General features: G+C 34.4%; 4 protein-coding genes across 4 annotated transcripts in view; 3 read left to right on the top strand and 1 right to left on the bottom strand.

The window, feature by feature from the left end:
- LOC17884775 overlaps positions 1-840 on the bottom strand; it is a 1,773-nt gene extending 933 nt beyond the window's left edge. Inside the window, exons 1-2 of the mRNA XM_006292358.2 lie at positions 490-840; positions 1-408 (exon numbers count right to left, since the gene is read on the bottom strand). Coding sequence (XP_006292420.2) covers positions 1-408; positions 490-840 — 759 coding nt within the window. The remainder of the gene's footprint in view (positions 409-489) is intronic.
- A 2,099-nt stretch (positions 841-2,939) lies between these two features.
- LOC17885727 lies at positions 2,940-4,790 on the top strand. The gene is made up of 3 exons (XM_023783215.1): positions 2,940-3,320; positions 3,402-4,253; positions 4,342-4,790. The coding sequence occupies exons 1-3, from the start codon at positions 2,967-2,969 to the stop codon at positions 4,603-4,605; spliced, it is 1,470 nt and encodes a 489-aa protein (XP_023638983.1). The 5' UTR covers positions 2,940-2,966; the 3' UTR covers positions 4,606-4,790.
- A 1,236-nt stretch (positions 4,791-6,026) lies between these two features.
- Positions 6,027-8,671, top strand: LOC111830594 (polycystic kidney disease protein 1-like 3). Its single transcript, XM_023783078.1, has 3 exons — positions 6,027-6,445; positions 6,584-8,083; positions 8,182-8,671. Exons 1-3 carry the CDS (start codon positions 6,089-6,091, stop codon positions 8,416-8,418), a joined length of 2,094 nt encoding a protein of 697 aa, XP_023638846.1. The 5' UTR covers positions 6,027-6,088; the 3' UTR covers positions 8,419-8,671.
- A 4,422-nt stretch (positions 8,672-13,093) lies between these two features.
- LOC111830582 (uncharacterized transmembrane protein DDB_G0289901) lies at positions 13,094-15,354 on the top strand. The gene is made up of 2 exons (XM_023783048.1): positions 13,094-13,478; positions 13,567-15,354. Exons 1-2 carry the CDS (start codon positions 13,128-13,130, stop codon positions 15,196-15,198), a joined length of 1,983 nt encoding a protein of 660 aa, XP_023638816.1. The 5' UTR covers positions 13,094-13,127; the 3' UTR covers positions 15,199-15,354.
- The last annotated feature ends 152 nt before the right edge of the window (positions 15,355-15,506 follow it).

Below are 15,506 nucleotides of genomic sequence, written 5' to 3'. Positions count from 1 at the left end.
ATCCTTAGAAGATTTTTCTCCTGTAGTTTTAGTATCTTTAGATTTAGCTTCTTTTTCACTTGAATCCGAAGACTTTGGACCAGATGGACTTCCAGTACTAGGACTGCCCGAGTTAGTGTCTTTGGAAGAGCTTTTGCTTTTTTCGCTTGAATCTCCCTTCTCAGTTGTTGAAGTTTCACTAGAAGAAGAATTTTTTGTGCTCATTACCATTGTGTTTGTTATTCGAGTAATAATGGTTTCCCATCTTATGATCCCTTCTTTGATTTCTTTTTGTTGTTCTGCTGTTAGCTTCATGGTGTCTTCGTTCTCATCCTTTTTGCGGCTGCCCAAAATCTTAGCCGCAACAAATCTCATAAACTTGAAGGTATCAATGACTTCTTGTTTCTCTTCTTGAATTTCCTTTTTTATCTGGTACACATTTTCATAATGAAGTAAATTAAATGGTAATTCATTAGCCATAAATCTTGACTTTGATAAAACAAAACTTACCCTTCCAATAGCAAAAGATGATATGGCCTGGAAGATGCCCCCGGCTTTCGCCTTCATGTCCCGGTCGTAATCGACTTGGTCTTTTCTTTTTATTGGGCAAACATACTTAGCATATGCCCTAAGTTTCGCAAAGAAGGCCTTAAATTTACTTGTCTTGGGACATTCTTTCTCGAGGTCCGATACGAAGACCATCACTACTTTAACGGTGTAAGGTTCTACATCCTTCACTGTCTTAGGAGCTTCAATCTGAGGCAAACTTGGCTTAAGCTTCAGGTGAGCTGAAACGACGTCGAGAAGAGTCACCGATGCAAAAAGAATGGTGAAGCATAGAAATAGTTGAACTCTTGCCATTATTCTAAATCTTGTGTGTGATGAGAAACAAAGAATGTAAAATGAATGAATTGAAATGGAATTCTTTGTAAGCTTTTATAGTTATCTTTCGCGTTCTATGTTTAGAATCAGTGATCCACGAACCATTAAAAATTGGTAAATTATAGTGAAAGAGTTTCATGTCCTTACGTTTCACAAAATCAAAATGATGGTCATGTACTCTTCTTTATAGATACAAAATTGGCTACTTTTATGACAATAATAGAAAATATCACATTACATAGTTTAAAACTACAATATATATAGACTAGATTAAGCTAAAGAACAAATGAAGTCACATATATAAAATTAGTGGTTTTGTTTTGCATAAAATAAAATAAATTAAAGTACAAATATATAAGAAATTATAGAGTCAAAGGATATCACCAGAAGATTGTAAAAGCATGTAAGTTTGATGATGAGAAAGTTTGAACTTGAATTATTCATGCAAAACTACCATACTATCGTAGCAATAATTTTATATGAAAGCAATTGCTTAAAGACTAAAGTTTTAGATTGTTTCAAGAAATTCTAAGAAGCATTAAACAAAAAAAATCAATCAATTCATCAATTGTAGAGCTATAGTTAAGCTGTAGTTAAACTGGTCTAATTCAATTAATAGCATGAATAAAAGTAAAAGTAGTGAAATTAACCATTAATTCATAAAGAAAATAATAATATGTACTTTTATGAAACTCTTCCTTTAGAAATCCCAAAACTCTAGAATAGATATACTACTCACACATAGCTAGGGTGGTCACTGTAATTTAAGATTTATGAGTTTATCTAGAGATCTCCAAAGAGAAAGATCTTTAGAATTAGAAAAAATTGTATTTATGTCGTGACTATGTGGCTAAAGCATATATACCGATCGGCATTATGTTGATCGGTTATGCGCTCTAGTTCATTTCTAAAACACCTCTTTTTAACTTCAACAGGTTCGGAAACCTAAGTAAATGGAAAAGTATCAAAAACAGTCAAGTTCTAGACAAGAAAAGCTCAATACCCGACATAAAAACAACTTTAAACCCCGTTAAAAATACCACTTAACGTATATAAATTCATAAATTTGTCAAAATATGAATCCGCAATTTCCCGCCGAAAAAATGAAAAAATTCACAATTTTCCGCAAAAAAACATAAAATTTGTAATATATCCACAAAACGTGGATATAAATTTCTTACCAAAAATATGAACTCATAAGTTTCTAGTAAAAAACATAAATCTACAACTTTCCACCAAAAAGCATGTGATGGTGATGATGATAATAATGATGACGATGATGGTGATAACGATGATTTTGGTTCTTCAATTGGGTCAGTTTAGTAATGATGATGATGATTATAAATAATTATTTGATAAGTAGAAGGGTAGAAGTAAATAAATACATAAAAATTGCTCACATTAATTTTGGATTTGCCACATCACCACCAAAAACTCTCTATCAATATATAGGGGATAAGACCATCTCTCTAATTAACATTTTTTAAAAATAACTATAGAAGAAAAAATCATCAAGTCAATAATACAAGATAAATAATAAACGCTACAACGTAATAGAATTTCTGGTCTCCAGTCAGGGCAATGTAAAAATGAATAAAATTTGATAACATAATACAATAATTTTTTTAAAAATCATTATGTAATTATATAAGATCTTTAATCATAAATAATAATAACGTAAATTTACACAGACATTTACTGTTAATATACGTTGCATGTAAAAAAGGTTAATATATATTAATATATAATTTTAATGGTTTAAAAAATAATGTTGTTAGAATGCATCAAAATTTTTAGTTATATATATATATATAAAATTATACGGTAGTTTTAAATGTAATGTGATAATACCTATTATTGTCATAAATATAGCTAAATCCATATGTTAAAAGAAGAGTACATGAACATCATTGATTTTGTGAAATGTAAGGACATGAAACACTTTTACTATTATTTTGATTTAATTTACCAATTTTTCAATGGTTAGTTGATCACTGATTCTAAACATAGAACACGAAAGATAACTATAAAAGCTTTCAACGAATTCCATTTCAATTCATTCATTTTACATCATTTGTTTCTCATCACACACAAGATTTAGAATAATGGCAAGAGTTCAACTATTTCTATGCTTCACCATTCTTTTTGCATCGGTGACTCTTCTGGATGTTGTTTCAGCTCACCTGAAGCTTAAGCCAAGTTTGCCTGATCAGATTGAAGCTCCAAAGACAGTGAAGGATGTAGAACCTTACACCGTTAAAGTAGTGATGGTCTTCGTATCGGACCTCGAGAAAGAATGTCCCAAGACAAGTAAATTTAAGGCCTTCTTTGCGAAACTTAGGGCATATGCTAAGTATGTTTGCCCAATAAAAAGAAAAGACCAAGTCGATTACGACCGGGACATGAAGGCGAAAGCCGGGGGCATCTTCCAGGCCATATCATCTTTTGCTATTGGAAGGGTAAGTTTTGTTTTATCAAAGTCAAGATTTATGGCTAATGAATTACCATTTAATTTACTTCATTATGAAAATGTGTACCAGATAAAAAAGGAAATTCAAGAAGAGAAACAAGAAGTCATTGATACCTTCAAGTTTATGAGATTTGTTGCGGCTAAGATTTTGGGCAGCCGCAAAAAGGATGAGAACGAAGACACCATGAAGCTAACAGCAGAACAACAAAAAGAAATCAAAGAAGGGATCATAAGATGGGAAACCATTATTACTCGAATAACAAACACAATGGTAATGAGCACAAAAAATTCTTCTTCTAGTGAAACTTCAACAACTGAGAAGGGAGATTCAAGCGAAAAAAGCAAAAGCTCTTCCAAAGACACTAACTCGGGCAGTCCTAGTACTGGAAGTCCATCTGGTCCAAAGTCTTCGGATTCAAGTGAAAAAGAAGCTAAATCTAAAGATACTAAAACTACAGGAGAAAAATCTTCTAAGGATGCTAAGAATACCGAAGATAACTCTTCTCAGGATACTAAAAATACCGAAGAAAACTCTTCTAAGGATACTAAAAATACCAAAGAAAACTCTTCTAAGGATGCTAAAAATACCGAAGAAAACTCTTCAACTACAAGTGGAAAAGAAACCTCCTCTAAAGATACTAAAAAATCTGCCGGTGAAAGCTCCGTTAGTCAGAGCAGCGCCGTAAATGTGGAAGAAGTTGAGGCCGAGACTTCCAAACAAGTGTCGACATTCATTATGAACCTCGAAAAGAAGTGTCCACAGAAGGAAGAATACAAAGCCTTCTTCGAGCAACTAAAGGGTACAATGGTTGCTCCCCCAAAAGAAAGAAAAGGTTTGTTTTCTAGACTTAAATCTGCTGCCGGGAAAGTATCCGGTGCCATGGCATTTATCCGGTCAAGAATTGGAAGCAAATCAGCTGAGGTACAAAACAAGACATTGTCCTTATCTAATTCACAATATCAAATTCCATTTTCATAATGTTTTATTTTTCTTGTGGTTATGTTAACAGGTGAAGAAGTCCATGGAAGCTTACCAAGGAGAAGTGATGAAGACTCTCCAAGAGTTAGAAACCATCCACAGCCAAATTGTGAGTCAGAACAAAGGCAAGAAAGAAGGTTCTTTGACATGCACACCAGCACAGCAAACACAGATTAAGCAAACTATCACCAAATGGGAACAAGTCACCACCCAATTCGTCGAGACTGCTGTTCAGAGCGAGACACAATCTTCTTCATCTACTTCATCTTCTGTCGGAAAAATGACTTCAAACTGAACTTAAAAGACATCATTAATTACAAGCCTTATGTTTATAATTACTAGCTAATAATTCAATTTTGTTGTAAATAAAACCAAGACCGGTATAGGCCAGCCATAGATCTGTCGACCGAGTCTATGCAAGGAATAACTAAGTACAAGTGTACTATGAATATAGATTGTAACAAACAATCATAAGTGAGAGAGCTCACTTAATGATTCTATTTTTGATATTTTTTTGTCTCCTTAAAAATTAAATTAATCAGAAACTATTTTAAAAGTCCTTTTGATATTTTACCATCTATGTTGAAAACCATAATAGACAAACAAAACAATACAACTTTTAATGATAATGTGTATCATTGAGAACATGACACAATGAGCTTCTCATAGCTTTCTTATACATGTTTTTCCTTGTTGCAATGATTTAAAACCGTATTGGAAATCAAAATGGCTAAGTGTTTGGGTCAAAGTTTTAACTAATATGATCCAACTAGGCCGAACCAGGTTAACAAAAACTTAAATAAAAACTAAATAAGCTAAATTAACATTACTATAGTATCAAAACTTGTTGTAAAGTATTAATTCATAAGTTATGGTATTAAATGAATATTAAAATTTATTTTACTAGTTAAGTAATAAAATTTCTGTTTCACACTTTTTCATGAATGAAAATGTAATCATAACAAGAAACATCCATTTAAGGAATCATAACCCAAACTTATAATTACATTTAAGAAAAATATTATATATAATTTTATTGTTAAATAAAAAACTAATATTTCATCGAAAACATCATTTATATGTCGATAATTGTGTCCAAATAAAGGTTGCATAACGATGATTTTTTTTTTGGTGAGATGCAGACCGATGAATTAGCGTCAGCATTTTAGCACTAAACTAACATTATAGGTTGCAATTTTTTAATAGTTTGTATTTGATGACAAGCTTGGGAATGACCAAATATATATATTTTCCATATAGTTATATTTGGTTTTTGTGTGTTTACAGTAAACAATTAGGTGTTATTGTAAGATTCACAATCTTTGAATACGGGTCAGGTTAGAACATGTTTACACATTGTGTTTCAATCAAAGCTACATAGTTAGGAGAGCATGCCTGACACTAGCATGTAACTTGTGTCATGTAATTTGATAACTTTTAGTGTGATAAATTATTCAAGGGTTAGAAGCATGACACTTGGATTAATCAGTGTCAATGCTTTGATACTTCTAAATATAGATTGAAGAGAAATGCGCACAACAACATAAATTGTCATCAAAATAGAAAGTAAAACATGTGAACCTCTTTTGCTATTCTCTCAAGACCTTAAATCAATCCACTATTTACTCCAACTCACTTAAAAATAGACTTTTTAAGCATCTATATAAATCAAATTTCTCCAAAGAACAAACATCATCTCAAAAAAAAAAAAAAAAATTAATAAAAAAAAACAAAAGAAAAAAAAATAATTGTCTTGTTTATGTTCTATTAATAAGAAAATGACAAAAAAATTACTAGTATTATGTCTGGTGCTAATGTTTGCATCAAGTGTGGTCTATGAAGTGCAAGGGACTTTCTTATTAAAGCTTTACTTGAGGAGGAAGTTTTTTCCCAGACGTTGTATCGACTTTACCCCTTTTGCTGCCAAGGGTATGTTGATGCTCATCAAGAACCTCCAAGGTGGATGTCCTGCAACAAGAGAGTTCAAAGAGTTCTTTACAAGGTTCAAGTCTTATATTAGCTTCATTAGCTCAGTATCATCCTCATCCAAAAACGTTGATACGGAGATGGATGGGAGATGTGAATTACTTACCAAGGCTTTGTCTGTACTGACTGGTAGTAAAAGCAGCCAAACAGTAAGTTTTATACCATAAAAATTCATATGATGTATAAGACTTCTAACAGTTTAAATATCTTGTGGAATACATCAAGAACAAGAGAATTGTTCTCTAACACTTCCTTCTTACAATTTATTTTTCTTGGTTTTGCAATAGTCGGAATTAAAATCTACGATGCTGTCAATGGGAAAGACTTTGGTTGAGCAGAAGAGACAAGGTTCAAAAATAATGACATTGAAGCAAAGGAAAGAATTGGTTGTGGCTATGGTGAAATGGACTCGACTTGTTATTACAATTGTAAAGAGTGTTGCTGAGCAGGCAGGAAAGTCGATTGACGAATCATCTTACGGTCTTGATGTCGATGTTAACTCTAGCGTTCGAAAAAGAACTGATAATGATGATGATGATGATGATGATGATGATGATGATGATGATGATGATAAGGAAACCTCACCTAAAGGTAGATCCCCACCTCAAAATGAATCCCCACCTCAAAGTGAATCCCCACCACAAGGTGGATCCTCACCTCAAAGTGAATCCTCACCACAAGGTGGATCCCCACCTCAAGGTGAATCCCCACCACAAGGTGGATCCTCACCTCAAAGTGAATATCCACCACAAAAAGGATCCCCACCACAAGGTGGATCCTCACCTCAAAATGAATACCCACCACAAGGAGGATCCCCACCTCAAAGTGAATCCCCACCACAAAGTGGATCCCCACCTCAAAGTGAATCCCCACCACAAGGTGGATCCCCACCACAAGGAGGATCCCCACCTCAAGGAGGATCCCCACCTCAAAGTGGTTCCCCACCACAAGGTGAATCCCCACCACAAGGAGGATCCCTACCACAAGGTGGTTCCCCACCGCAAGGAGGTTCCCCACCGCAAGGAGGTTCCCCACCGCAAGGAGGTTCCCCGCCGCAAGGAGGTTCCCCGCCGCAAGGAGGATCCCCACCTCAAAGTGGATCCCCACCTCTAGATGGATCCTTACCACAAGGTGGATATGTTACTCCTAGCGTAGATGCTTTAACGAAGAAAGAGTCTAACAGTCAAACTGGTACTTCTTCCAATACAAAAGAGACCAACACTGGAAGTTCTGGTAGCACTCTCACAGATACTACTGGTTCAACATCAGGCAGTCCGAGTGGAAATCCCACTCCCACCCCTTCTTCTTCAACTCCTGCATCTGGCAAACCATCTGAAAAGGAGAGCCCTAGTACAACTCTGGGCAGTCCTAGTGGAAGTACCACTCCCACCCCTTCTTCTTCAACTCCTGCTGATGGTAAGACCCCTACTCAAAAGAAGGAAGAATCCTATAGCGGAATTGCAAGCGGTGAAGGAAGTGAAGAAGAATCCAACAGTGGAGGTGCTACTTCGCAAAAGAAAGAATCCACGAGTCAAAGCTCATCAGTGAAGGAGCTTGAGAGCCAAACTTCCTCAGAAGTCATGTCTTTCATTTCGAATCTCGAGAAGAAGCATAAAGACAACGCAGAACTCAAAGTCTTTTTCGACAAACTAAAGACTTCCATGTCTGCTTCCTCAAAGCTTTCTGGCTCAAACACAAAAGACATTGTCTCCGGGATGAAATCTGCTACTTCGAAACTATCTGAGGCCATGATGTTCGTCCGTTCAAGGTTTAGCAAATCCGAAGAGGTGCGTAAAACGAAACCATTTTCGAATTCTTATCTTATATATGATTCTTTCCATAAAAAAAAAACTCATATTCGTTCTCATTTTTTTTGGAATGATAGACCAAGTCCAGCATGGAAAGTTCCCAACAAGAAGTATTGAAGACTCTCAAGGAACTACAAGACATCAATAGCCAAATCGTAAGTGGCAAGAAAGTTACATCAACACAACAGACAAAGCTTAAGCAGACAATCACCAAGTGGGAACAAGTCACAACCCAATTCGTTGAGACTGCTGCTTCTTCAAGTTCATCTTCATCTTCATCCCAGACCAGTGCAAAAATGGCTCAGCAAAACTAAGTTAACATACCTAACCAGCATCAGTCAAACCCTAAAACAGCAAGAAAGACTAAATAGTACCGCCAAATATTATATTTTAGTAGCTTACTAGAGATTTTGTTTTTGGTCTTTTAAATAAAACTAAGATTGGTATAGGCCAAGTGGCTATCTATAAACCAATGTATGTAAGTAAACAAAGAAAACGTTGTAAAAAATAAAAATAGATTGTAAGCGCTCTGTATTGTTAACATACATAAGTGAGTAAGACCCATTTAAAGGGATTTTGATATAATTTTCTTCTTCTTCAAGTTAAGTAGTAAAGATTTTATTCTTACGATGGATAATTAACTTGAAATAATCAAATGCATGATTTATAGTAACGAAATTGAATTAAACAATAACTTTGAGCATTATATTATATTTTTCATTAAGCATATAGCAAAACATTATGTGGCATGTTACATACACATGCCCTCTTTACCATACCCAAATAAAAGTCTCTCTTTATTTCTCTATGTCCTGCAACATTTTTTCAATAAAAAGAGAAGAACCTCAAGAAGTACAGCAGAACGAATGAATAAAGACTTGATAGAGTTCGTGAAGAAGAATCAAAGTAAGAAAAGAAGTAAAGCAACAGTCAAGACGTGAAGGATAAGCAAAGGAGCATAAGTAGGAAATCACCTAGGTCGGTGATTAGGAGACACAAAGCAAAGAGAAGAGTCTAGAAGATTTTCTTTATGAAAATAAAGGAAATAAGAATAAAAATATTATTTTCCTAAATTGGAAAAAGGAAATTAACATATTCCTATTGGCATGGTTTATGGAATTGGCCTATTGTGTGGCAATACCCCTATTCATATACAGTAAAACCTCTATAAATTAATAATGTTGGGACCATGAAAATCTATTAATTTATAGAGGTTTTAATTTATCGATAAATTATTAATTATTAATTTATAGAGAGATTTCCTAATTTGGAAAGTTTTTTTCAAAAAAAATATTTAAAAATAAACTCTAGCAAAAACTAATATGCCTATATATACATATATTTTGAAAGTTTTACCTAATTATTAATTTATAATATTGATGAGACTATATATTTACAAAGGATTTTTTAAAATATTTTTATCGTAATATGTCTAAAATTACACTGGTCCCAACTTGGGACTGGAGAAATTTATTAATTTATAGAGAATATTAATATATCGAGTATTAATTTATAGATGTTATACTGTAAATAGGAGAGTTGAGGCTTGAAGAAAGCTCGTCACAATTAAGAGAACATAATTTCTACCAATAAAGTTTTAGCTTCTAAGAAAGAGAGCTAAGAACTTAAAGAGGGCTTAAGGTTTCTAAGAGAAGTTCTAAATCGAATTATGATCTAAGAACTTAAGATTGAGTGAATAGAAAAATTTCAGAGAAAAAGAACTTAAGATTCAATAAAGAAGTTTTTGAAGAAACCCTGTTTTACTTTATGATATAGTTTCTGTACTAATAGCTCTACGTTTTCATTTTCGTCATCAATATGCTCAAAACCTTATTGTTCAATATAGATTACAATGACTACGTACGTTATGATGTTTTTTTTTTTTCATACAAGTGTCTACATTTTGAACGTAGTTATTTAGTGTTTTTATTAAGTGGTATGAACAACTAGCATGTTATAAACTTATAATACATAGTACCATTGGGGTGTGCTTGGGAGGATCCAAGCTTATCTATATCAAGAGGCAAAACTAATCTCATTAGTTTAAGACTATTTGTAATACAGTTAATTTTCAATATATTTTAAAATACTATTTGCTGAATATAGTTTTGATATGTTTTTTAATACTCTAATATGTTTCGATTTCTTTTTTCTTTGTGTCCAAACAATCACTTCATTAGCTTAAAACCTCAAAAGAGGGATGTTCTTACAACTTGAAAGTGAAAAGTACATGAAAGGTAAAAATAGAGATTTAGTGAGTTTTCAACAATTTTTTCATATTGTTTTTCGGGTAGGTTGGCATTATAGTACATTTTCAGAAAGTAATTAGGAATATAGTACAAATACTATTTATAATTTGTGAAATGGGTGTAAAACACTGTGCATGAGATAAAAAGAGTGAGAGATAGAAAATGAGGTGGGGTAATGCAGGATATGGGTAAAGACGAAAATAGGTTCCCTCATCACCCTCTCTCCAACTCTCGTTACTCTCAATTAGTTTTGAGTAGAAAAGAAAAATAATAAAATTTTTAATTAATTATTTATTTTATCTTATTCATTACATACCCTTTCAGTTTATTAATTAAAATATTTGCCAATGTAATTTTTTTTCTAATTTTTTTTTCACATGCAAAAATATCTATATTTTTTTCTCTATAGTTTGATATGCATTTTGTTAAATAATTTCAAAATTTTGTATAAAAGTCTAAATATATAAAATTATATGTACATATAGATCACTGTACATAAAGATGTCTCTGTACATAAGAATGTATGTACATATAGTATATGTACAATTTAAGCTATATATGTACAATTTTTTATGTTTAATAGTTTCAAATACATTGTATGCATATTTTATGCGTACAATTTATTACACAGATGTTTATGGCTCAATGTTTTAGTTTGATATAACTGTACACAAAAATGTATGTACATTTATAGATCACTGTACAAAAAGATGTTTGTACATATATAGATCACTGTACAGAAGAAATCTATATAAAATAATGCATGTACAAAAATAAAACTATGAAATGACACACTTTGTGAAACGGAAGAATATACATTTCCATTCTCTATATGTACAACACTATGTTGTATGTGATGGTTTTGTACATTAGTTGTAGCGTAAGCAGTGGCGCCGAAAGCTGTGATTTTGTACAATGGTTGCAATGTACATGATTATGGTGTACAGTGGTTCTTCTTTACAGTGGTTCTTCTGTACAATGGTTATTCTGTACATTAGTTCTTCTGTACAGTGGTTCTGCTACAAAAATGAAAATTTGTATATTAATATATATACAATGGTTGGAATGTACATGATTATGGTGTACAGTGGTTTTTCTATACAGTGGTTGTTCTGTACAGTAGTTCTTCTGTACAGTAGTTCTTCTGTACAGTGGTTCTGCTACAAAAATGAAAATTTGTATATTAATATATATATATATATATAAATGTATAACTATAGAGTAATACACACAATTTAATCTATATATTTCATTATTGTAGATATATATATATATATAGATTAAATTGTGTGTATTACTCTATACTTATACATTTAGTAAATTTTCTGAATGTACACTTAATAAGTTGTACGAATTACATCTGTACATATAATAAGTTGTACATATGTAATCTGTACATTTATTAAGTTGTATAGATTACAGATAATCTGTACATTTATCAAGTTGTACAGATCTAAATTCTGAAAAAATTATTTGACAACATCAAATAAAATCATTTAGCAAAATGCATATCAAACAATAGAGAAAAATTTAGGTTTTAATATATGTGAATTTTTTTTTAAAAAGTATTACTTTTATTGAATAGTATTATATCTTTTAGATTGAAGGGGGATAATATAAAAAGAAAAAAAAAACATAAAAGTAAAAAGTAAAAAGAAAAAAAATGTGAGCGTACTAAAAGAGAGAAAGGAAGAAAAAGAAGAGTAGTAACTGTTTATAATGGCATAGATCTGTAAATAATCAAGTTTTTAATGGCATAATGGACAGAGAAACAATGATATACTGTAGAAAGTGACTTTACTAATATTGAATAGGAAACGTATCAGTTTGCATAATATGTTTGAGAAATGTACTATAAATCCAATTATTCCTTGTTTTTCTTTCTTCATAGACACTTCTCTTAAATTTAATATGTCTAAAGGACTCCCATGAAAAGTTTTTGACATTAAGGACTTGATAAGTAAAGTTTAATAGTATAGTAAAGTTGTAAAAGCAATGTAGCATGCATAGAACATATTTTACGTACGTATATGAGAATTTTTTTTATATAAATTTCTATTTCTTAAAGTTATGTGTGTGGTAAATTAGGGGGAGTTATTGGGAGACTGATTTTAAAAGAGTTTGTGTATTTCAAAAGTTTAGAGATTTTAAGATTCTCAAAAAGATTTGTTGATTCTAAAATAATGTTTACCCAGATTTTTAGAGTTTAATAGATTCTTCATATGATAGACTCTACAAATCCTTATGATAATTGCAGTATTTTGAAAGTTGTTTTTAATGACTAAATATGTAAGGAATCATAAAACCAATAACACTAGAATTTGATAGAATTGGAAAATCAATAAATACTCAACTTTTTGAATAACAAAGGATTTTAAATAGAATTACAAAATACATACACCAATAACAAGAGATTTTATTAAGAATCTAAGAATCCGTACACCAATAACAATAGAATTTTAAACTCTAAAAATCTTTAAAAGTCATTCTCCCAATAACTCCCCCTTAATTTATTCTCTAAATATAGAATGATATACACTAATACCACAATTTGCAACACACCTTCCAAATCGGTTATGTGGAACATGAGAACCATCAGTAGTTTCTTTAGCTATTCTCTCGTGACCGTAAATGAATCCACCAATTTCTCTTACTCAAATTTAGAAATTTTTTAGGCATCTATATAAGTCGAGTTCTCTCATAGAAACAAAACTCAATTCAAAAAAAAAACCAAAAAAAATTGTTTAAGTTTTTCTATAAAAAAAACAAAAAAAATGGCTAGGTTTCCTATAGCGGGATGTCTTATGTTAATATTAGTAGCATCAAGTACCATATATGAAGCACAAGGGACGTTCTTATTAAGACATTACATGAGGAAGTTTCCTAAACTTTCCCAAGATTTTGAGCCTTTTGCTTACAAGGGTATGCTTAGTTTTGTTGACAACCTTGAGAGTATGTGTCCATTAAATGGAGAGTACAAGGACTTCTTCTCAAAGCTCAAGAGTTTCATGTCCTTTATAAACACGGCACAAGGGTCTTCTTCGGATTTTCAGTCTCAGATGAAATCACAATCTGAGAGTCTCTTTAAGGCTGTCTCTGCATTGGGTGTTAAAGCAGGATCATCGGTAAGAGAGTTTTGTGTTTTTAATTTTTGTTTACATGGTGAGAGTTAGAGCATATTCAATATTGTTTTTTTTTTTGGTTTTGTGATAGGCTGATACGAGCAAATTGATTGAGAGTTTGATGTCAATGGGGCAAACGTTTTCTGAGTTTAAGAGGAGTGGTTCAACAATGATGACCAATGAGCAAAGAACAGAGCTGGTTAAATCTATGGCGAAATGGGCACAAGTGATTGGTCAATTTGTGAAAAACGTTGGTGACAAGAGTGGTGATGGAAATATTGATCTTGCATCTATTCTTGGAGGTGGTAGCCCGTTAGATGGAAGTGGCAGTCCAAGCTCTGACACTAGTTCTCCCTCGGGTGATGCTGGGACTCCTACCGATGGTGGAAGCTATGGTGACAGTACTGGTGACAGTGGAAGCTCAGCTGGTGGCCCGAGTGGAAGTGTAACTGATTTAGGAGATGGAAGCACTGCTGGTGGTCCGAGTGGAAGTACAACTGATGGTTCTAGTGGAGGAGACAGTTCTATGGGTGCTGGAAGTGGAGCAGCTGGTGATACTGGAAGCACAAGTGGTGGAGATGCTGCTGGTGGTGATAGTGCTGCTGGTGGAGCTGCACCTGGTGGAGAAAGCGGTGGAGCTGCTGCGGGTGGTGAAAGTAGTGGAGCTGCTACAGGCGCTGAAAGTGCTGGAGCTACAGGTGCCGAAAGTGCAACCGGTGGAGATAGCTCTGGAGCAGCGGCTGGTGGCGACACCAGTGGGGCTGCAGCCGGTGGAGATAGCTCTGGAGCAGCGGCCGGTGGCGACACCAGTGGGGCTGCAGCCGGTGGAGATAGCTCTGGAGCAGCGGCCGGTGGCGACACCAGTGGGGCTTCAGCCGGTGGAGATAGCTCTGGAGCTACGGCAGGCGGGGCTGCTGCAGGTGGAGAAAGTGGTGGAGCTGCTGCGGGTGGTGGTGATGCCGCTAGTGGTGCAAGTGGTGAAAGCTCAGGTGATGCAAGTGGTGCAGCTGCTGGCGGCGCAAGTGGTGCTGCTTCAGGAGACACAAGTGGTGCTTCTGCAGGCGGCGCAAGTGGTGCTGCTTCAGGCGATGCAAGTGGGGCTGCTGCAGGCGGCGCAAGTGGTGCTACTTCCGGTGATGCAAGTTCAGGTGATGCAAGTAGTGCTGCTTCTGGTGATGCAAGTGCTGCTTCAGGTGATGCAAGTGGTGCTGCTGCAGGCGGTACAAGTGGTGCTGCTTCTGGTGATGCAAGTGGTGCTGCTTCTGGTGGCGCAAGTGGTGCTTCTTCAGGCGATGCAAGTGGTGCTGCTGCAGGTGATACAAGTGGTGCTGCTTCAGGTGGCGCAAGTGATGCTGCTTCAGGCAGTTCAAGTGGTGCTGGTGCAGCTGGAGCAACTCAAACTACTGAAACTGGTGAAGCCTCAAGCGGTGAAAGCTCTTCTGCTGCTTCAGGATCCACTGAAACTGGAAGTTCAATGACTGGTGGTGCCTACACAGATTCTACAGGTGGAAGTCCAGCAAGCAGCCCCTCTGCGGGTGGCCCTAGTGGAAGTGAAACTTCCATGGAAGGTGCAGCCGCCGGAGAAACTTCTGGTGCAAGTGCAGGCTCTGTTAGCTATCAAGCTGCTAACTATGAAAAGAAACACTCAACATCCTCAGGCAAAAGCTCCTTCAGCCATGCCTCAATAAAGAAAAGCTCTGGTACCGCCAATGCTGACTCGTAGATTCAGACTCTCGTAGATATCAAAAACTTATTAAATACAATAATTCGAATAAAGAGATGGCCCTGCTTAGTGCAGTGAGCTGTAGAATGTTTTTTTGTTATGTTGTTGTTACAAGTCTAGTAATTACAAATACTCAATACTAGAGGGTTACAAACATGTGTATATTGCATGGATATGAAATTAACTCTTTTTTTTGCATTTTCTTTTTGTAAAGAATACAAGAAATTTTGGATATATACATGAAGTAAAGTTTTTTGTAAAATACATGAATGTAAGAAGTTTTGTATATAAATAACACATTAACTCAA

The sequence above is a fragment of the Capsella rubella genome, unplaced genomic scaffold, assembly GCF_000375325.1.
Source record: "Capsella rubella cultivar Monte Gargano unplaced genomic scaffold, Caprub1_0 scaffold_5, whole genome shotgun sequence".
NCBI classification, from domain to species: domain Eukaryota; kingdom Viridiplantae; phylum Streptophyta; class Magnoliopsida; order Brassicales; family Brassicaceae; genus Capsella; species Capsella rubella.
Note: the sequence above shows the minus strand (reverse complement) of the source record. Positions and strands in the feature narration are given on the sequence as shown.